Raw genomic sequence first — 23047 nt, 5'->3', positions numbered from 1 at the left:
ATCTACCTATATGCCAAGTTTAAAGTCAATATCTTTAATGGTTATTAAGTTATGCTGCAGACACAAATTATGACAGACGGACAGACAGGCAGATGCACCTGCCATCACAGAATATGTCTGTTTTCTTTTTTCAAAATGGGCATATAAAAAGAAATTCCTCAAGTTGACAAGGTACATTGGAACCATAATATGTTAAGAAAAGTGGAACCCAAAACACTGGAATGTTTTAACTTTATTTCATGCAAGTTGTTTCAAACTACAGTACATTCTTGTTAGTGGTCCTTTAAGGATACCTGAAAAATGTGTTGCCTTTTTAGCTCGACTCTTTGAAGAAAAAGTATAGCTGTTGTACTCGCCCCGGCGTCGCCGTTGGTTAAAGTTTTTGATAATGTCAAATATCTCTGTCACTATCAAAACTTTTGACTTAAAATTTAAAATAGTTATTTACTATCAAAATCTACACCAGGAGAAAAAATCCCCATAACTCTGATTTGAATTTTACAGAATTGAATTTTTGGTTAAAGTTTTTTATAAAGTCAAATATCTGTTACTGTCAAAGCTATTGACTTGAAACTTAAGTAGTTATTTACTATCAAAGTCTACACCAGGAGAAACAATCCCCATAACTCTGTTTGAATTTTGACAGAGTTATGTCCCTTTTTAACTTGGATTTTTTTTTACTGGCAAAGCTCTAATTCAGAGTCGAGCACTGAGAAAAGTCGAGCGTGCTGTCTTACGGACAGCTCTTGTTTGCCTGTGATTATTCTTGAAATTCTGGCCTTACTTTGTGAGGAAATCATTCTAGCTTGGAGAATGCTTGTATTTCTACCAAGAAGTCTGTCTAGAATTAGGCCCAAATGGGTGCCTGGCGTCTGAAGTCACTTTCCGACTTAAACTGTGTTGTAGTGACTTAAAGCTGTACAGACAACTTAACAGAGAAGATACAAATGTAAGATGAATAATCAGTTAGTCATATATTATATAATAACACCAGGAGGATATATCAGAAACCCTTGTCCTGTCTGTCTGTCAATCCTTCACTTTGTCCTTGTGGTCCTCTATCTGTCTCAAATTATTTAAGTTAATAACATTGGGAATTATGTCTCCCCATATGTGGGGAGATATTTTGACTTTATGCTGTCCATCTGTGCATGTCCAACTGTCTTGATAGGTGCCTCCTTGGCATAGTGTCTAGAATTGTGCACCTCAAGTCACTTGCCCTTCTCCGATGTGGGGGTCCCAATCAGTGCCTGAAACAATGCTGGAAGTGTACCTAGGGTCTTCCTCCACCATCAATGGAATGCCTTCATCTATTTCAGATTGTATGTCTTTCTGCGTGACTCTGGCAATTGTGAAATTTTGCTGCATTATGTGAGAACAGAGGGAGCCACAGATGTTGCCAATGTGTTGGAAGTCTTGCAGGACTTCATACAAGAACAGGGGTCAGTCTAGGGTAGATGTCAACAGATAGCCAGGCTTGTACATGTTACAACATTCCATCTAGTTACTTCAGCGATTCAGTGCGTCTTATCGGTGCAAACGTTTGACGCAACTTCTGTACTAAATTACATGTGTACTTATTTGAAATGTTTGGAAATATTTAACATGATACATAATTTTCATATATACCATATGGAATGTACTTTAACTAGCAAAGGAATACTTACTTTTCATAAACCATGACAAGGATTTTACTACTGATATTACCAGTGAAAGTTTGAAGAATTAATGATTTGTCTAGTCTAATATTTAATGTGCCTTTCTGTGATATACCTCTTGTATACTTGGCATTGGAAAATTTCTGTCACCTGCTTGTCATGATAATGTTTGTCAGTAGGATTATTTACGAGTATGTGGTAAAATGAAATTATAAAATACGAGTAGCTTCCCTGTGGCAATAAAGTCAGGTTACTATTGTTTGATCACAAATGTTACCTATCCATACAATTCTGGACATGCAGTTTACTAGATATAAGTAATAAAAATAGAATTAAATGAGAACCTACATCCAAAATATACCAAAACTATAAATGACATTTTTAATTGACCTAATTTGAGAGAAATGTGTGACAAGCAGATACAGTTATTTCCCAGTCATATTTCTAGATGATAAGGTTGTGCATGTCTTACTAATTATGTTAATATGTTAGTGTTATATTTATTATTACAGTAGTGAAACACGGCTCGTTCCGGCATCTAAACAAAGCATGGATACCTTAGCTTTCCGCTCGTACCCAGCAATTTTGAACGATCAGTGTTTCATACCATTATTTGTATATATTTTACTTTTCAATTTAGTGTTATGCATGTGACAGTTATTATTAAGGTTGATGAGTCATATTTGACGAGTTATATTGTATATTGCATATAACTCCTTATTATCTTTATTTGGTTTAGAAAATTTAAGAGTGTTAGAAATTAGGACTCAGTTTTTGACATGCAATTTTGACACTTTATTTATTGAAGAGTATGTTGTATGATTAAAGGTTGTCCGGTGAATCAAGTCAGGAAATGATGATATTTGAAATAGAGGCTTATTAAGGTCCTCTTTCAGATATGACTCACACCCTTCAGTTTAAGCTTAAGAATGTGATTCTACAGGAGGTGTTCAACTTATAGCAGAGATGCATAAAATTTGAATTTCTGAGAAGCATGCACAAGAATTTCAAATTTGTTTAAGACTTTTTTCCATCATCACAGTATTTTATAGATACATATTCTTTGTTTGAAAAATATAAAATGATACGTGATTAATTAGAGGGTGTAGTGCTTATGCCTTTGAAGACTTACAATTCATGAGGGAGTATTGGAAAAGTGATGAAAGACCTTGGATAAAATGTTGCTTTGGAATGTTCATCATTGTGATGGCTTTTTGTGCAACAGAAAATCATATTGTTGAAACACAGGAAATTTCCAAAAAACTACAGATTACAGATTTATCTCATGAACTCAGAGGTCAGTTCAATGCCTTAAAGACACATGTGAGTGAAGTTTGGATTTTCTCTTGGAGCTGTTTACTACATCATTTCTTAAATTTTGGGTGCAGAGTTACCAAAAAAAAAAAAGAAAGATCCACCCAGTGTAACAGTGTAGAAAACTACACATTAAGGGTATTTTCCTGGAGGCTGTTAAGAAATTGTGGAATCTGTACTGAAACAACTTTGTTGTGTTTGATGAGAACGTATAGTGAAGACCACTGTTCTACATAAGAAAAAGTGACAATGACCATGAGAAACTGAAGATCATTAAGCATGTCTTTAACTGCAGGACTTTTGGCAGAGGCTGGTGTCTTGAACAGGCAAGACTGGGATTGGAGCATATATAAACACTAATTAAAGTGAATTCCAGACTTTAAACCTTGGAGCTATCAGTATATTTAAGCACTAAAGTGAATTCCAGATTTTAAACCTTTTGTGAACAAAGATGTACTTAAACTTTTTCCAGAAGATCTGACTTAAACATATTGTTGCGGCAACACAGTGTATCTAGCTGTACATTTGAACAAACATTGAAAGTCTTAAAACTAGGGAAGTCAGTGTTATAACTTCTGAGGAATGGATACCAAGTATGAACTACGGTGTAAGGAGAGCTCTGAAGATACAGCTGCAGAAGCACACTACAAAGCCCCTCAGAGGAGTTCAGATTGTTTAAATATAAGTTGAACACCTCATGTAAATACTTCGAGTTTTGATAATTTTGAAGAATATGCACTGACTCTTTCACAGTCAGTAGTACAGTATAAGATTATGAGATATTGGCGAAATTTATGATTGTGCAATATTTACATGATTGTGCAATATTTGCCAGCATGTTACTAATTGCTAAGAATACCTATGATTTTGACAAAGACCAAACATATTATGCCAGGTGTTATTTATATGCAGTTGTTCTCTGATGATGATATTTACTTATCCTTAAAAAATATACAGAGCATTTGGAGCATTTAGATACAATGCAAGGAATAAGGACAAAATTTCCATATGTTCAATTTGATCCTTTCATTCTTTTAAACATATCTTTATTTTCAGATAATTCGGTATAAAACATATAATGATCACCTGAAAAATTTTGACATGAGGAATTTTATCATGCATTTATGATTTAGCAGTGATTTTGTATGTACATAAGAATTAAAACTTTCTATGTCAGAACAGAAGATTGATTTAAGATAGATGTTGCTGTAGGTTTTTCAATTTTGTTGATCACTTGCTTCAGTAAGACCTCCTTTAGAGATCAAGTACTTAGAATTTATAAGGCTATTTCTACTTTTAAGCTACTTCTTGCAAATTTGTTAGTCGTTCTGATCAAGTTCCTCCAGTCTGTTTGGTTTGTTAACAACTGTCATACAGTACTGATGTACTGCCATCTTAACAACTTTGAAGATGTAAATTTTATCATATACATATACATTGTTGTATAAATCTAAAAATATATAGAAAGTACTATTCCACTATCTGTAGACAAATTTTTGAACTGCAAAACTTTGTAAAAGCAGACGAAAACATAATAAAAGTGAATTTTCGTGTTGAATATGATCACTTGGTTACATATGAGCCGTGCCATGAGAAAACCAACATAGTGGATATGCGACCGGCAAGGATCCAGACCAGCCTGCGCATCCGCGCAGTCTGGTCAGGATCCATGCTGTTCCCTAACGGTTTCTCTAATTGTAATAGGCTTTGAAAGCGAACAGCATGGAGCCTGACCAGACTGCGCGGATGCGCAGGCTGGTCTGGATCCATGCTGGTCGCATACCCACTATGTTGGTTTTCTCATGGCACGGCTCATATCTCTTTCCTAAATAGCTAATAGCAAATGATTTGAAAATTTGTAGTTTTTTTCAGCATCTGAAATTAAGGATGAGCAATTTTGAGAACAAGCTATTAACAGAAATCTTGCAGGGACTGTGTTTAATAACTAGACTGTGACAGGAATAAATACTGATATTTTCAGCTGAGTGACCACCTGTACCATTAACTAATGATTATTTTATGCTCTTCAGTGAAATACTGAAATTTATCAGTGAAAAAAATTTGATATTTTCACTGTTGCAAACAGTGAAAATGTCATTTTTATTTTTCATTGGTACGGAACTACACTTGACTGCGAAGAAATATGAATTATAAATGATAGAAAATTCCTTGCAAAATATTCTTTAGTAAAGGTATACTTAGTAGATGCATAAAAAATAATAACAGGATCATAAATATTTACATTCTATCATGATAAGACGTAAAAGAAATCAGGAAACGTAATAGAACTATTTACTTTTTCTACAAAGATATCCTGACGTCACGACATTATGACGTCATGATGCGATTCACGTGACGTTGCTCGGACAAACTGGATATAATTTGGTTAAAACCTTTAAAAAAATGCATAAAATAAATAGAAAATTTGTTTGTGTCAGTGTAAGATCGAAATATATTTCACTCGTGAACACCATAATTTACATTTTCACTCGTGGCTGCGCCACTCGTGAAAATATTGCATTTTACTGTTCACTCGGTGAAATATATTTCGATCTTACACTAAAACAAACAAATATCCTCTATGTCATGGTGGCCATGAGAAAATTTTGGTTGTCCAACTATTTCAATGATATAGTTGCGCAAATCTATGCTTGAAAATGTAATTATATATATCTATACAGAAATATGTATAATTTATCTGCATTTACTCCTTAAGTTATTTTGATTTCAAGTCTGTGGAAAATAAATATATACAGATACAATTTGAACTGGAACAAAACATCAGTCTCTGCTATAATTCTTCCATTCTTCCAGAACTGTCAGTTTCGTCATAAATGAATAATGTTTATGTTGCCATCCTTCAGTAGAAATCTATCTTGATGATGAAGAGTAATTGTGCATACTTCTTGAGGCTGAATAAAGTTTGGTATCACTTTGTACAACAGATAAGGTAGTTTGATACTGAACAAACAAAAAAAATCAAATATACATGAAACTTTCAATATTTTGCCACTGAAATAACCAATTGTTTTCTGAGCTGTGAAAAATATAAGCAAAAAAGCTGCTTGATGCAGAACAGTGACCTTTTTAAATAAGTTACATAACCATATCTAAACTATCAACATTTTCCAACATTTCATCAGGGTGTTCATTTGATCCTTGAAACATGATGACACTATGCTGAAGCGAAAAGTTGATTGTGACCATGAAGAATTTTAACAGAAAGGTCAAATCTATACAAGAAATAGTGCAACAAATTTATTAACTTCTAAAAAGGGCATTCCTACAGTAATTTAACTTTTAAAACTTATATGCAACTGTGTCCATCTTCAAAAAGTTTTCATCGTTCAATTTCTGAACAACTTTGACTGAGAAACAGAGTTGCACTTTTGTTGACTGTGTTGCTTAGGTACCTTTAGGGTTTAAACTCTTGAAAACAAAAACATCAGATAAGCGTTTGCAGAACGTTTTTATTAGGTAAGCGACCACTAAAGATATTGCTAGCAAGCTATATCAGCATCCCTTTTTGTCTTAGATTTGATCAACAAGTATTAGATGAATTAAAGTCCGATTTTTGAAGAAACAACATCAACACTTAAACGATCAGAGATTCAGAAACTGGACCTTAGACTAGATTAATACAATGTAACTAAGTAATGTGTCAATTACTCTTTAAAACTTGCGTTCCTGGATTCAAGGATTTCAGTAGAATATCTTTAATTATTGTTTCAATATGTAATATAATAATTCAAATAGGCAGGCGGTTTACATTTCTGTTTGACCTGTTATATATTGTGTCCTGTGTTTGGTTTTGACTTCTCGTCTCACTTTTTGAACTTGGCAGATGCATATCTGGGGACGAGTTGTCCACTGACTGGTTTCAGATTGGATTTGGATCATTCGCTGCTATTGGTGCAGGAGACATGTCTCTGACCTTAATGTCAACAACTGCAGACAACTGTAGCATTCTTGGGGATGCTTTGGGGGCATTTGTTAGCAATAGTGAGAGCTCTTGTTCATGAAGTTAAATTGTCTTGATCTTGTAAGACATTGTTCCTCGTACAAAGGCTGGCTGGTGTATCAGTTAATGGTGTAAACGGTATTGACATTTCATAACATCCTCTGTATTGAATAACTATGGCTGATCCTTTGCCCACACAAATATAAACAGTCGCAAATGTTTATTTTTATGGTAATCATTTTAGTATACTTCTTTGTCGTCAGCAGAATATTTCTTTGTCGTCAGCAGAATACTTCTTTGTGGTCCAATCCTATCTACGGCCCCAATTAAGGTTGCCGGCTGGTCAGCCATATTGGAATCATAGGAGGTTAATATATGAAAATTTGGTTGCAATGGTGTTAACTAAATGGATTAACTGCATGCTAAATAGTGTAATAATACTCCCAAGCATGAAATTTGCGTGAACTAGTGCACTACCCTTTGAGAAAAGCCAACGGTAATAAACCATTATATGGCATAACTGCATGCTGAATACAGTAATGATACTCTCAAGCACACATTCTCATGGGTTTATAAGTATGATAACTAGGGGTGGGTATTGCCACGAAAATTGGTATTGCGATATATTACAATATTGTATGTGGATATTGCAATATACTGCGATATATTGTACCAGTTATTTAATGAACAAAAACATGACGAATCATACTGTTCTTTTTTCAATTTATTCAATTAAAAATGAGTAAAATGACTAGTATCAAGAACACGAGTCTTTGCTCGACCTTCTCAATAAATAAAAATACCAGTAAACAAAAAAATAAAAGTTTTGACAAGATTACCGGATATTTAAAAGCAAAAGTAGACTGTGTCAAAATATTATTTAGTTTATTGTGCGGCACTACATTCGGTTTACGGATACAATCATATAACACAGGTTGCTCAATTCACCGATTATAAACGAGGAAAGTGGTATAGCTGCTGTATGAATAATAAATTCTAGTTGATAGAAAAATTACTAATGAGTCGCTGACAAATACGAAACTATATCTATCTAAATTTTCTTATTGGTTTTATTATGTGGAATTGGGTCCGTAAAATACCTGTAAACCAGTCTGCTACCTGCACTGGAAATGAAAGGAGAAAAATGAAAACAAAGTTGAATCGTGCTGGCAAGGAAAGGGTTTTTTTTTTGTGAATCTTCTTGGTTTACGTTAGTGTTACTTAATGTTATAAAATAACCGGTATTCGAAAATCATATCGCAATATCGTATCGTCAGGAAAAACATCGCAATAACCGGTCTACCGCGGTATATCGCCCACCCCTAATGATAACAAATAAAGCAAACCAACTGCCAAGACCGTTAATGGTTACTGCTGAATAGTACATTCTCTTAAGCAGTGTACACTTGCTGGAATAAATAAATATCTCAACAGAATTGGTTTATTTCAATCAGCACTTCATAAAACATGAATATCTGTGAAACATATTGTTAGGACGGCCAATAATCAAATTAAATTCTTCAAATACTTCCAGAGCTCCAGATAAGCTGCGTATTTGCGTATTTACGCAATTAAAATTGCAGAAAACCCAATTGAATTCATACAGTGTGCGTACTGAAACGCAAGTAAAATTCCTAATATCCAATTCGTAAAAAATAGCTTGCGTATCGCATTTTTCTTATAACTAGAACGGGTACGAGACTTTAACGCTAGATTTGACTGACTGGTTATACGTTACCGCAGAACAGGTTGCAGTTTATCGGAAAAATCACAGGACCATTCAGTCGGCTGATCGGTGTTATTTGGACGCTTTGTAAACAATTTTACGCCGATAAAATGTAAAGAGGTTGCAGGAAAAAAACATTGTTGCAGCACAAACAAACAAATTTGTGGAATATTTTGCTGTTCAACAATGACAGTTATCTGTTTGTGACGATGTAGTGTCACCAATACTGGATGACATCTTTTGGGAGAATGCATATTGTGGTGACCACATCGTTCGGGATATTGTGGATGAACTGATCTCAGACTGCATTAAAATTAAAAAAGAAAACAACAGTATAAAACATTCATTACAATTTTAAATACATTTTTGTATTAAACATTGAAGGGCGCCATTAAAATACTTAGTCAGTCCTGTTTAATGATATACACCATGTATACTGTAAGCAAAAAAATACTCAATTGTTAGTGCGAGACTGGTAAAATACCCAATTGGTTTTAGCAAATACCCAATTACTTCTGAAAAGGCTGGGTAATGATATTATTTTTACCCAATTCAAATTTCCAATACCCAATTCAGACAAAAAGTGATGGGTAAATACCCAATTGCACCAAAAGCTTATCTGGAGCTCTGTACTTCAATATTTATTTTTCCATAGACCAAAATTATAAAATTAAAAGAGACTTACCTGTAAGGTGAAGTTTAGTTGTAATTTCGTCGACCACAAACTCCCCAGGGGGCACATAGAGAGATGACGCAGCATCGACCACAGGCTCATCAGTCTTCAGAGTTTTAGGGTATAGGATGTGTTCCTGACCTAATGGAATGTCTCCTGTTTTGAGAAGGATCAACCCAGGGATGGGAGGGTGGGTATGTGCCCCCTGGGGAGTTTGTGGTCGACAAAATTACAACTAAACTTCACCTTACAGGTAAGTCTCGTTTAATTTTATAATTTCGTCTCCCACATAACTCCCCTAAGGGGCCCCATAGAGATTTTAGAGATTGATCCTTGAAAAACCTTAAGTGAATATATAACTACTAACCAAATAACATTGTAAAACTAAATTTATCCAATATTCACATTATAACATTGAACAATTACATCGGTTTATTATAACATTAATATTCCTTCCTGAAAAGATAGTTCCTTGACAATAGGTTTGTCATAATACTTAGCAAATGTACTAGCATTTGTCCAACCCACTGTTCTTATTATTGTTTCCATAGGAACCCCCTGCAATTTTGCTTTTGATGTAGAGGCTGCACGTACACTATGTGGTGCAAATGAACTATGTACACCAGCTTTCATTTACACTAATTTTATCCATCTTGAAATGGTACTTTTAGATACTGCTTTGTGGGGTTTTATAGTACTAACCAGCAATTTGTCATCAACTCTCAAATGTTTTGTACGTGTTAAATATTGTCCTAAAATTTTAACAATACACAGTTTATCATCTTTTTTAAAAGACTTTAACGTAATTACTTCTGTATGATGTCCTGGTTTTGAATGTTTCAATAAATGGTTTGTTGTGATAATTACTTTATCAGAGAATAATGAAATGTCATCCATAGTCAATAAATGTAGGTTCTGTCCTCTTTGTGCAGTTAATAACAAAAACAACATGCAAAGTTTACACGACAACTGCAACAGATTTACCTCTTTTAAAGTGCTCAAATATCTCAAAACTATATTCACATCCCAAGTTGTTTGATATCTTGGGAAAGCTGGTTTCTTAGTAAAGGCACCCTTCATGAATCTTTTCACTTCCTCAAAATTGTTGATGTCTATATTTCCACATATTTTTAGCTCGACTATTCGAAGAATAGTCTAGCTATTCTACTCACCCTGGCGTCGGCGTCGGCGTCACACCTTGGTTAAGTTTTTGCATGCAAGTACATACAGCTATCATTTAAAGGCATATAGCTTTGAAACTTATTTATTCTTTTTCTAGGTCAATTACCAACCTCACTGGGTCAAGTTCCATAACTCTAACATGTATTTTGAGCAAATTATGCCCCCTTTTGGACTTAGAAAATTCTGGTTAAAGTTTTACATGCAAGTTACTATCTCCAAAACTAATGCAGATATTGAATTGAAACTTCACATGTGTCTTCGGGGTTATAAAACTAGTTGATAGCACCAAGTCCCATAACTCTGACCTTCATTTTGGCCAAATTATGCCCCCTTTTGGACTTAGAAAATTCTGGTTAAAGTTTTGCGTGCAAGTACATACAGCTATTACTAAAAGGCATATAGATTTGAAACTTATTTTTTCTTTTTCTAGATCAATTACCTACCTCACTGGGTCAAGTCCCATAACTCTGGCATGTATTTTGGCCAAATTATGCCCCCTTTTGGACTTAGAAAATTCTGGTTAAAGTTTTGCGTGCAAGTACATACAGCTATTACTAAAAGGCATATAGATTTGAAACTTATTTTTTCTTTTTCTAGATCAATTACCTACCTCACTGGGTCAAGTCCCATAACTCTGGCATGTATTTTGGCCAAATTATGCCCCCTTTTGGACTTAGAAAATTCTGGTTAAAGTTTTGCGTGCAAGTACATACAGCTATTACTAAAAGGCATATAGATTTGGAACTTATTTATTCTTTTTCTAGATCAATTACCTACCTCACTGGGTCAAGTTCCATAACTCTTAACATGTATTTTGAGCAAATTATGCCCCCTTTTGGACATAGAAAATTCTGGTTAAAGTTTTACATGCAACTTACTATCCCCAAAACTAATGCAGATATTGAATTGAAACTTAACATGTTTCTTCGGGGTTATAAAACTAGTTGATAGCATCAAGTCCCATAACTCTGATATGTCCCCTTTTGAACTTAAAACTCTTTTGATATTTAACATTTTGGGTAATAATTTCCAGCTTCTGTGACAATATTTCGAATAGTCGAGCTTGGCTGTCTTATGGACAGCTCTTGTTAAAAATACACTTAACGCTGAGCGCGCAACCCCTAAAGTTCGGTACTCCATCCCCTTATCAAATAATTCGCTCAAAAATTTTAATACCTGGTTTATGTTGGGATGAATGGGATTAATTTCCCCCTCACAGAAGTCAATCCATTTTGTGATGTATGAATCATATTGTTTTTTGGTACTTCCTCTCCAAGAGTGTAAGACTGTATTCTTGTCTGATTTCGGGACTCCCTTACGTTTAAGTGCTCTGCTGATATATAAAAAAGACAGAGATTCATTGCCTTCAGCGGATGTTTGTACTGTGGGTTTGACGGTAGGTAAAGGCTCTGACCCGGATGTGGCAGCTGATAGCAGAGGCCTTTGATGAGCTGGAGTAAGCATGGCCACCAACTCTGCGTTGTCCATATGGGTGCTACCAAAACTGCCTTTCCCCCGTCCTCTGTTATTTTCCTCAGTATCTTTGGTGTTAAACTGAAAGGTGGAAAAATTAAATAAAACTCACTGTTCCAGGTTAATGAAAAAGCATCTATACCGATAGCATCCGGGTCTGGATGTCTTGACACGTACCTTGGCAGTTTAAAATTTAATCTGGATGCAAAAAGGTCTAATGTTAACCCTGGGAAAGTTGACTGAATCTGTTCAAATAATTCTGGTTTTATTGACCATTCCGTATCTTTATTATGTCTCCCCCAGGAGACATATTGTTTTTGCCCTGTCCGTCCGTCCTTCCGTCCGTCCGTACGTCACACTTCATTTCCGAGCAATAACTGGAGAACCATTTGACCTAGAACCTTCAAACTTCATAGGGTTGTAGGGCTGCTGGAGTAGACAACCCCTATTGTTTTTGGGGTCACTCCGTCAAAGGTCAAGGTCACAGGGGCCTGAACATTGAAAACCATTTCCGATCAATAACTAGAGAACCACTTGACCCAGAATGTTGAAACTTCATAGGATGATTGATCATGAAGAGTAGATGACCCCTATTGATTTTGGGGTCACTCTGTCAAAGGTCAAGGTCACAGGGGCTTGAACATTGAAAACCATTTCTGATCAATAACTAGGGAACCACTTGACCCAGAATGTTGAAACTTCATAGGATGATTGTACATGCAAAGTAGATGACCCCTATCGATTTTGGGTTCACTCTGTGAAAGGTCAAGGTCACAGGGGCCCGAACATTGAAAACCATTTCCGGTCAGTAACTTGAAAACCACTTGACCCAGAATAATGAAACTTCATAGGATGATTGGTCATGCAGAGTAGATGACCCCTAACGATTTTAGGGTCACTCTGTTAAAGGTCAAGGCCACAGGGGCCTGAACATGGAAAACCATTTCCAATCAATAACTTGAGAACCTCTCGACCCAGAATGTTGAAACTTCATAGGATGATTGTTCATGCAGAGTAAATGACCCCTATTGTTTTTGGAGTCACTCTGTTAAAGGTCAAGGTCACAGGGGCCTGACCATTGATAACCAGTTCCGATGAATAACTTGAGAACCACTTGACCCAGAATGTTGAAACTTCATAGGATGATTGAACATGCGGAGTAGATGACCCCTATTGATTTTGGGGTCAGTCTATTAAAGGTCAAGGTCAAAGTGACCTGTTCATGTAAAATCATTTTTTGGAAATAACTTGAGAACCACTTGACCTACAATGTTGAAACTTAATAGGATGATTGGACATGCAGAGTAGATGACCCCTATTTATTTTGAGGTCACTTGATCAAAGATCAAGGTCACGGGAGCCTGAACAGTGACTTGAGAACCACTAGGCCAAGAGTGTTGAAATTTAGCGGGATGACTGGACATGCCAAGTAGATGATCCCTATAGCAGCCAACAATCAGTGTCTCTTTGACTTTCGCTCCTGACCCCTATTGACTTCTTGCCTATAGGACTTTGCATTGGGGGAGACATGCGCTTTTTTACAAAAGCATTTTCTAGTTTTTAATTCGAGACAACTTATCTGCTTCCACATTATTTCGCCCTGGAATATGAGCAGCGCTGACATAAATTTCTCGTTCAATGCACCAAACCCATATTTCACGTGCTATTTTGTTCAGATTTGTATGTTTTTCCCCATACTTATTTATATAGGCACAACTAGTAGTGTTGTCCATATATATTCTAATGTGAGTTGCTGTTCTCTTTCAAAAGGGACATTAATGTTAATTGACAAGCTTTTAATTCCAAGATGTTAATATGCAAGTCTTGTTCAGAAGCGCTCCAAAGACCCCCTGTGCGTATATTCGCAGTTTCATTGAAGCCTCCCCAGCCTGAACCCGATGCATCAGAGTATAGTATTATTTCTGGTGCACCATGCGTGACTTTCTTATAAGATGTGGGCAAATTGATAATCCACCAGTGTAAAGTATCATGACATTCTATTGGTACATTCATAAAGCTGTCAAAATTCCCTCTATGTTTTTTCAATTCTTGTTCTTTTATCTGTTCTAAAGATTTATAATAGGGTGGTGCGTACTCAACCCCTGGCTCTGCAGCGACCAATTTTCCTATCATTTTTGAAAAAACCCTTATTGTAATCCGTTTTTTGAGGAGTATTTCTTTGCAACAGTTTATAATATCTGCACAACGTTCCGGGTCAGGCGAATACACATTGTCACTGAACAAAGTTCAAACCCTAGAAAAACAATTTTCTGACTTGGTATCAGTACTGATTTATCACGATTTATAGTCAATCCTAGTGAATCCATCAATTGTACAGTTTTGTTGATATTTTCAAGACAGCTCCCATAATTTAATCCCACTAAACAACTATCATCAATAAATATTGTGCTAATGTGTCCCATGCTTCGTAATGACGCAAAAACCGGTTTAAGCAGTTTTGTGAACACTCTAGGTGATGTTGCTAACCCCATAACCAAGGACGTGAATTGGAACTTTTTATTTTTGGTAGGGTGGTAAAATCTAAAGAACTTTCTATCTGTTTCACATATTGGTACTGAATAGTACGCATCTGATAAGTCTACCGAACCAAAATAGCAATTTTCCCTCATAGCGTTGATAGCTGTGTTCAAAGTTTCCATTTTAAAATGAATTTTTTGCATAAGTTTCTTTGAATTTTTTCAAGTTTAGAATAACCCTGACTCGTCCATCTTTTTTAGGTCTCGTAAAAATATTGGATATAAATTCATTCCTATCTGTCCCATTTACCTCTTCTATAATACCCTGTTTGATAAATCTATCCAATTCATCGTCTATTTTTAACAACTCTTCCGACGAAAATTTTAAGGGTGACGGTACATAATTCTGTACCGGAAGTGATAGAATTTCAACTTTGTAACCTGATACAGTTTGTAATATCCAAGGGTCATTTGTGTTTCGTGTCCAATTTTCCAAATAAAGTTTGGTTTTCCCCGCATAAAAATTTTCAGTAGTGTTTATTGAAACGTAATTAAAAATATTACTCACACTGTTTACTTCCGGTGTTGTTGTTGTTGTTGTTGTTGTTGTTTCCTTGCCTGCGGAAATCTGTTCGGTCGTCCGAGATTTATTCTCTTCCCTTGCTGGTACTGTGACCGATTTGGTGTCACTTTGAATTTCATTCTCTGGTTCTGTTGGTTGTAGCTGCTGTACGCAGCTCCCTTCATCCCTAAAAAAGGCTGTTGAGATACGGTGGCATTCAATTTGCCACTGTCCATTTTCTTGAATTCCTCAGTCAGGTTGTCGCCAAATAAGTGTTCTGTTGAAGGGGGATTGTTGCATGCCGTCTTGTATTTTGGCAGGATTTCCTTTTTTATGTTGTTCGCTCGTATTGCATTTGTTGTTTTGACTGTCAGACAGGAAATTTTTACTGCATCCATTAGGAATTTCTGAGCCTTCGAGGCGTCCTTGTCATTGAGGGCTTGAATGGCCCTAAGGACCGGTATTAATCCGAAATTGGTGTTAGTTATTGTCCGCTGATGCAGGTAGTCTACCGACTTTACGTCCTTCCGGAGGTTCCTCCACAGAATTTCGTCAACTTTAGGCACCTGTAAATTCTGTAAGTTGTGGGGTCTCTTGTATTTTTCTTTAAGTGTTTTCAATTTTTCCATGTCTCCGCTATCATTTTCCCCCCGTAACGCTCTATTCACAATGCCAGCTAATTTTTCACATACAGTTTCCCCCGTTTCTTGTTGTTCTTCGAAAAAACCCTCTAAGTCTGAGAATTCGTCGTCATTTTGGTTTGAATCCTGATCGAAATAATCTTCCCATTCTTCCCCACTAGAATGTACCGATTCTGCGTCATTTGCTTTCCCCTTTTCGGTGCCTCGTGCACTCTCCTGCCTATCGTCCTCGTCCGAATTCGAAACAAGACTCTTTTTCCCCGTCGAAGGCCCCGATGATGTTTCTTCGGCCGGCGAATTTGCTTTTCGCTTTAGTGATTTCACTTCCGATTAAAGGCATGTGACCGTGTCTGATAGCGTCTTAATTGACTGAGCCGCTTTGCTAAATTCCTCTAATTTCCTCTCCAGGGTCCCCACCACGCATTCTATTTTTCATTGCTTCCGCCCTGGACATTTGCCAAATTTTCCTCTTGCCGGGTTTCACCCTGACCACTCGCCATTCTGAAAATTACATAATCATATACTTACTTAAATGTTTGGTCTTGGTGGTCGTGAAAATAAATATCAATTTTTCATAATCATTTTTGCGATTCACGCTAATTTTCAATATGTTTTTTGCGTTTCACGCTGATAAATATATGTTTTTCTTTGTTTCGTTTCACGCCTCTGAACATTATCATTCTTTTTGCGATTTACGCTTCTATTGTACCTACAAAAAACCTTTTTTCCCAAGGTGAATTGTTTTGCCATATTGTACTCGATTAAATACAGCGATCCCCGCTGCCTAAGTATAAAACTTTTAATATTTGATCAAAGTATCGCCTGCGATTCGCGTTCTGCACGATTCGTACATAACGTCGTCTAACCAATCTGATACTTGTCTTTCTAATTTTTGCGATTTACGCTGGAATATATCAGTAATAATTCATAACAGCATCGTTATGACCATAACGACTCTTCGTTCGCCCTGTATTTTATTTTTTATCCAAATCAAATTTCCCTTTTTTCCGGACGTGATGCCAACACGTGCTCAGAACAAAGAACAATGTTACCAACCGTGTAATAATAAAATTTTGATTAAATATTCCATTTATGGACAAACTTACCTAATTTGTTTAATATCCTTCCAAATATGGTACTTTTATCCTTTCTCTTGTGTACAAAAAAATGATTTATTCCATGAAAATCGAACTTCAAAACACGATTTTAAACACTTTGGAAAAAGTTTGACCGATAAGCCTTTAGTTTTAGCCTCGTTCTGATGAGCCTGTGGTCGATGCTGCGTCATCTCTCTATGGGGCCCCTTAGGGGAGTTATGTGGGAGACGAAATTTATATATACTCCTTAATTTTGTCTATTCTATATTTCTATAAAATACCTGCATCTCTTTCTGTCTTAAAATTCTTAAAGTTGAACTATGTTCTAACTCTTTCTATCTTTCTTCGAATTTCTATATAACTCTTTCGTTTGAGCTCTTTCGGTTGAATGCTTCTTATAAGCAAACGGTTTTTAGTTTATATACAAGTTTACATTCTATACATGACGTCAAAAATGAAAGTAGGTTTTTCCCGGAATAAATATCTGCCAGTCAGATTTAACCAATATGCTGGCCATTACAAGTTTGACAGTACATGGTGCATGCTACTTTCATTTGGACTAAATACAAGTAATATTTATAATGATTAATTATGAAAACCTTAACAAAAGATACATTTTATTTTTATAATTTAACTGTTACTAATATTTAAAGTGAAACACTAATACGTTTTGTGAATTTTATGACAAGAGTTTGGTTGTCTAGCGTTCATGATTGGGTGGGGTATTGTAACCAGCATAGCACTATTAACATAATTAAACAAAATTAAATATCTGCAGAACAAGAACTGACTTGTACTTTTTCTTTTCCTTAAAAGGTAGTCAAGGGCTTCTGTCATGTCAGGCTTTAATATTATGTGAACATTTCTAAGTCCTCTCGTAGACTTGCCTCGAACTTCTATCACGTTCATGCTGATGTGGTAAATATGCTTACATTCTTAATAATTAGGTGTACTCAGACAAAAATATTTATGACGGTTTAATAACTACTAAAAAAATATAAATTGCATTGGAAATGAACAGATTTCTGAAAAACTACATTTTCTATTTTGACCAAATTAGATAATAGGAACCTAACATAATAAGTAAAACATACCATTTGGAGATAATTTTCTCTGGCACATTCAGGGCATTGAATATCTCCGTATCCATTTCATCGTTTCTCTGGGTTTGCAGAAAGTCAGATACTTTTAGTTCTGCTACTTCAGCTATTCTTCTTTTATTGACTAGTATAATTCGAACCATGATCATTTGCCGCTTCTTTCCCAGGCTTTTCTATTTGGGGTATTATTTTCCAGGCTGGTTTTTGTTTCATCACAAAGGTTTTGAACAAAACAAGTCTTCGGTCAAAGGCATTTTAGTCCGCTTATTGATGTGTCGCAATTTCTGGCGTTGTTTGGCAACTGATGATACTCTATTATTCCAGTGAGCCTGGTATAATACTTGAAAGTCATGTCCGTCCTCCGAATTGTCCTTTTAGCCTGTTTGTATTCCTAAACTTATTTTCAGCAGGGCTTTGTGTTTTATATAATGACTGATTACAAGGGCAAATTTTAAAAAATGTGTGGTTGGTATGAGCTGAACTGCTACCATAATACCCATTTTGACTGCTGTGTATACACAGGTAGGCAGCATAATCAGAAATATAGATCCCGAAAAGCTATCGAATAGATTTGGAAAAACCCAAAACTCTCAAACAGTAGACTGTGAAATTTGCATGAACAATTGCACTACGCTTTGAGAAAAGCCAACGGTAATAAACCATTATATGGTGTAACTGCATGCCAAATAGTGTAATAATACTCTAAAGCACACATTCTCATGGGTTTATAAGTATAATAACTTAAATAAAGCAAACCAACTGCCAAGACCGCTAATGGTTACTGCTGAATAGAATATTCTCTTAAGCAGTGTACACTATATATATATATATATATATATATATATATATATATTTATTTATTTATTTATTTTATGCTTATTGGTGAAATACTGGAAAATAGCAGTGAGATATAAATCGATATCACTCACAGTGCCGAACTTCTTTTTTTTCCAGATAAATTATCTCCCTTGAAATATATTCTTTAATTACCTCCCTTTGCTGCCTTTAAAATTACTGGATTATACTAATATTCAAGCCATACACGTGGCATGAACTGCTAGACAATCCTATATAGAACTGGCTAGCTATAATTAAATTTGCAAAAGAAATAATGTTACCTTTGTCAGCTTGGTTGCTAGGCCTTGCCATTCATGTAGCTACAGATCTGTTCCCTCTAATTTTTTTCCATTGGTTCACTATGGTATGGTAGATTTTACTGGCGACAGCACATTTAGTTGGTTGTTGTCTTAGTTAATTATCACAAGACATCAACTCAACCTTACGTAATATGCCAGCATTTTCGTTGAAGTACTTTCCCACTCCAAGCCCAGCCAGTTGTGTTCCAACTTCCATCCATTTTGTTATGCTATGCAGCTCCTAGATCAATATTTCCTAGCTATTTCCATTGAATCCATGATGATATTTAATTCTGCAGCTTGATATTCCAAGGACTTAGGCATATTCCTGGTGAATCCACAGTTTTTTTAGATTTTTCGTGTTCTTTTTAGTCCCCTACTGGTTGAAAACCAGTTTTGGGGACTATAGGAATGCTCTTTTCCGTCATTCCGTCATTCCGTCATTCCGTCCGTCCGCAATTTCGTGTCCGGTCCATAACTCTGTCATCCATGAAGGGATTTTAATATTACTTGGCACAAATGTTCCCCATGATGAGACGACGTGTCATGCGCAAAACCCAGACCCCTAGCTCAAAGGTCAAGGCCACAATAGGAGGTCAAAGGTCAACAGGGCTTTTTTCCTGTCCGGTCCACAACTCTCCCATCCTTGAAGGGATTTTAGTATTACTTGGCACAAATGTTCCCCATGATGAGATGATGTGTCGTGCGCAAATCCCGGACCCCTAGCTCAGAGGTCAAGGTCACAATTGGAGGTCAAAGGTCAACAGGGCTTTCTTCCTGTCCGGTCCATAACTCTCCCATCCATGAAGAGATTTTAATATTACTTGGCACAAATGTTCCCCATGAGGAGACGACGTGTCATGCGCAAAACCTGGACCCCTAGCTTAAAGGTCAAGGTCACAATTGGAGGTCAAAGGTCAACAAGGTTTTTTTCCTGTCCGGTCCATAACTCTCCCACTATGAAGGGATTTTAATATTACTTGGCACAAATGTACCTCATAATAAGACGATATGTCATGCACAACTTTCAGACCCCTAGCTCAAAGGTCAAGGTCACACTTAGCAGTCAAATGTTAACATAGCATGAACAGGGTCTGTTTCGTGTCCGGTCCATAACTCTGACATTCATTAAGGGATTTTAATATTACTTAGCACAAGTGTTCCCCATGATGAGACGACGTGTCATACGCAAATCCCGGACCCCTAGCTCAAAGGTCAAGGTCACAATTGGGGGTCAAAGGTCAACAGAGTTTTTTTCCTGTCCCGTCCATAACTGTGCCATCCATGAAGGGATTTTAATATTACTTGGCACAAATGTTTCCCATGATGAGACGACATGTCATGCGCAACACCCAGTACCCTAGCTTAAAGGTCAAGGTCACACTTTGAGATCAAAGGTCAAGAGGATTTTTTTCCTGTCCGGTCTATAACTTTGTCATGCAAAGCAGGATTTAGATATCAGTTGGCACAAATATTCCCCTGGATGAGACAACATGTCATGCGCAAGAACCAGGTCCCTAGGTCTAAGGTCAAGGTCATATTTAGAAGTCAAAGGTCAAATTCAAGAATGACTTTGTATGGAACATTTCTTCTTCATGCTTGGAGGGATTTTGATGTAACTTGGACCAAATGTTCACCACCATGAGGCACCCTTGTTTTTAGAATTACATCCCTTTGTTGTTACTATAAATAGATTTTATTTGTAACTTTTTTATTACTGGCAGTAGAGAAAAATCGAGACCACTTTTCTGTGGTACAGCATGCATGTTACATCCAATTTTTAGGTGTATTTTGACCTATCTCTACCTGGTAAAGAGTTTCTTGTGGACTTATATTATTAATTTTTTTTTTTTTTTTTTTTTTTAAAGATTAATTTCCCTTTGTTGTTACTATAAATAACTTACATGATAACATTTTTATAATCAGCCAAAAAAATTCAATATGAAAACAACTGTGGGTTTTTATATAGCGTCTATGCACATTTTAATCCAAGTGTGTTGTTATAATGTTATAACATATTGTATATGTAGTACAATATTGTTTATACATCATTGACAGATATCAGTTCATTATGTTATACTGCAGTAGAAAAAATTAGGTGCCTTCCAGTAGGGGACTTTGTATTGCATGGCAATACTTCATTCACTTGTTTTAATCTGACCTTCAGCGTGTGTTTTGGTAAACAAAGCAAGCTTCCGGTTATTCAACGAACTGACGGATTGACCCGAAAAGTTTTAAATATGCTTCTACTTAACTACCGGCATTTGTCAATGTCTCTGTTAGCCGCGGTGTGTATTTTTAGCTCACCTGAGCACGAAGTGCTCAAAGGTGAGCTTTAGTGATCACCCTGTGTCCGTCGTCGTCCGTCCGTCCGTCCGTCCGTCCGTCGTCAACAATTTGACTGTTAACACTCTAGAGGTCACATTTTTGGCCCAATCTTAATGAAACTTAGTCAGAATGTTACCCTCGATAAAATCTTGGACGAGTTCGATATTGGGTCATCTGGGATCAAAAACTAGGTCACCAGGTCAAATCAAAGGAAAAGCTTGTTAACACTCTAGAGGTCACAATTTTGGCCCAAGCTTAATGAAGCTTGGTCAGAATGTTACCCTCAATAAAATCTTGGACGAGTTTGATATTGGGTCATCTGGGGTCAAAAACTAGGTCACCAGGTCAAATCAAAGGAAAAGCTTTTTAACGCTGTAGAGGCCGCATTTATGAATTTATCTTCATGAAACTTGGTCAGAATGTTAAACTTGATGATCCTAAGGTCAGCTTCGAATCTGGGTCATGTAGGATCAAAAACTAGGTCACCCAGTCAAATCAAAGGAAAAGCTAATTAACACTGTAGAGGCCACATTTATGACCGTATCTTAATGAAACTTGGTCAGAATGTTTATCTTGGTGATCTTTAGGTCAACTTTAAATCTGGGTCAGCTGGGGTCAGAAACTAGGTCAGTAGGTCAAATCAAAGGAAAAGCTTGTTAACACTCTAGAGGCCACATTTATGACTGTATCTTCATGAAACTTAGTCAGAATGTTAAACTTGATGATCTTTAGGTCAGATTCGAATCTGGGTCATGTTGGGTCAAAAACTAGGTCACAGGGTCAAATCAAAGGAAAAGCTTGTTAACTCTCTAGAGGCCACATTTAAGACTGTATCTTCATGAAACTTAGTCAGAATGTTAAACTTGATGATCTTTAGGTCAAGTTCGAATCTGGTTCATGTTGGGTCAAAAACTAGGTCACGGGGTCAAATCAAAGGAAAAGCTTGTTAACACTCTAGAGGCCACATTTATGACTGTATCTTCATGAAACTTAGTCAGAATGTTAATCTTGATGATCTTTAGGTCAAGTTCGAATCTGGGTCATGTGGGGTCAAAAACTAGGTCACAGGGTAAAATCAAAGGAATAGCTAGTTAACACTCAAGAGGCCACATTTATGTCCATATCTTAATGAAACTTGGTCAGAATGTTAATCTTGTTGATCTTTAGGTCAATAGGTCAGGTGAGCGATACAGGGCCTTCATGGCCCTCTTGTTTACACAAAATATTTAAATGCAGTTTTTGTTTTTAAAAACAAAATGGCGTTGTGTTGATTTAATGAACCTAATCACCAATATTCGATATTAATGTGCCTAAGTGTCCATGGTAATTTAGCGGATATATCATATGTAACACGGTAGCTTAAATAAATCCGAATTTCGTCATGAAATATTGGATTTATATGAACATTTATGCACATAATAAACAGAAAAATTCGTTGATCTTCACAAACTAGCATAAAATAAAAAGAAAATTTGTTTGTTTGCAGTGAGATATCTTGAATATTTTCACGAAGGCGGAGCCTGAGTGAAAATATCAGAATTGTCTCCCTTATCGGTGATGATATATTTCGATATCTCAATATCTCACTGCAAACAAACAAATATCCTCTCTATATATATATATATATATATATATATATATATATATATATATATATTTCGATATCTCACTGCAAACAAACAAATATCCTCTCTCTCTCTCTCTCTCTCTCTCTCTATA

General features: G+C 36.1%; 2 protein-coding genes across 2 annotated transcripts in view; one reads left to right on the top strand and one right to left on the bottom strand.

Moving 5' to 3' along the window:
• LOC123564268 (protein Njmu-R1-like) overlaps positions 1-4550 on the top strand; it is a 29025-nt gene extending 24475 nt beyond the window's left edge. Inside the window, exon 9 of the mRNA XM_045357685.2 lies at positions 1320-4550. Within this exon, the coding sequence (XP_045213620.2) occupies positions 1320-1452 (133 nt within the window). The 3' untranslated portion in view covers positions 1453-4550. The remainder of the gene's footprint in view (positions 1-1319) is intronic.
• A 6864-nt stretch (positions 4551-11414) lies between these two features.
• On the bottom strand, positions 11415-18007 carry LOC128549548 (uncharacterized). The gene is made up of 3 exons (XM_053526474.1): positions 17859-18007; positions 14775-15824; positions 11415-12068 (listed from the first exon to the last, which is right to left on the bottom strand). The coding sequence occupies exons 1-2, from the start codon at positions 18005-18007 to the stop codon at positions 15038-15040; spliced, it is 936 nt and encodes a 311-aa protein (XP_053382449.1). The 3' UTR covers positions 11415-12068; positions 14775-15037.
• Between the last annotated feature and the right edge of the window lie 5040 nt (positions 18008-23047).

The sequence above is a fragment of the Mercenaria mercenaria genome, chromosome 2, assembly GCF_021730395.1.
Source record: "Mercenaria mercenaria strain notata chromosome 2, MADL_Memer_1, whole genome shotgun sequence".
NCBI lineage: Eukaryota > Metazoa > Mollusca > Bivalvia > Venerida > Veneridae > Mercenaria > Mercenaria mercenaria.
This window is presented reverse-complemented; position numbering and strand designations above follow the sequence as displayed.

What these genes read in the sequence shown, in the direction of transcription:
- LOC128549548 (XM_053526474.1), bottom strand. Translation starts at nt 18,007, where the DNA reads ATGGTTCGAATTATACTAGTCAATAAAAGAAGAATAGCTGAAGTAGCA. An exon ending in GAGAAAATTATCTCCAAATG is followed by an intron (nt 15,825 to 17,858) that starts GTATGTTTTACT and finishes GGTACATTCTAG; the next exon opens with TGGGGAAGAATGGGAAGATT.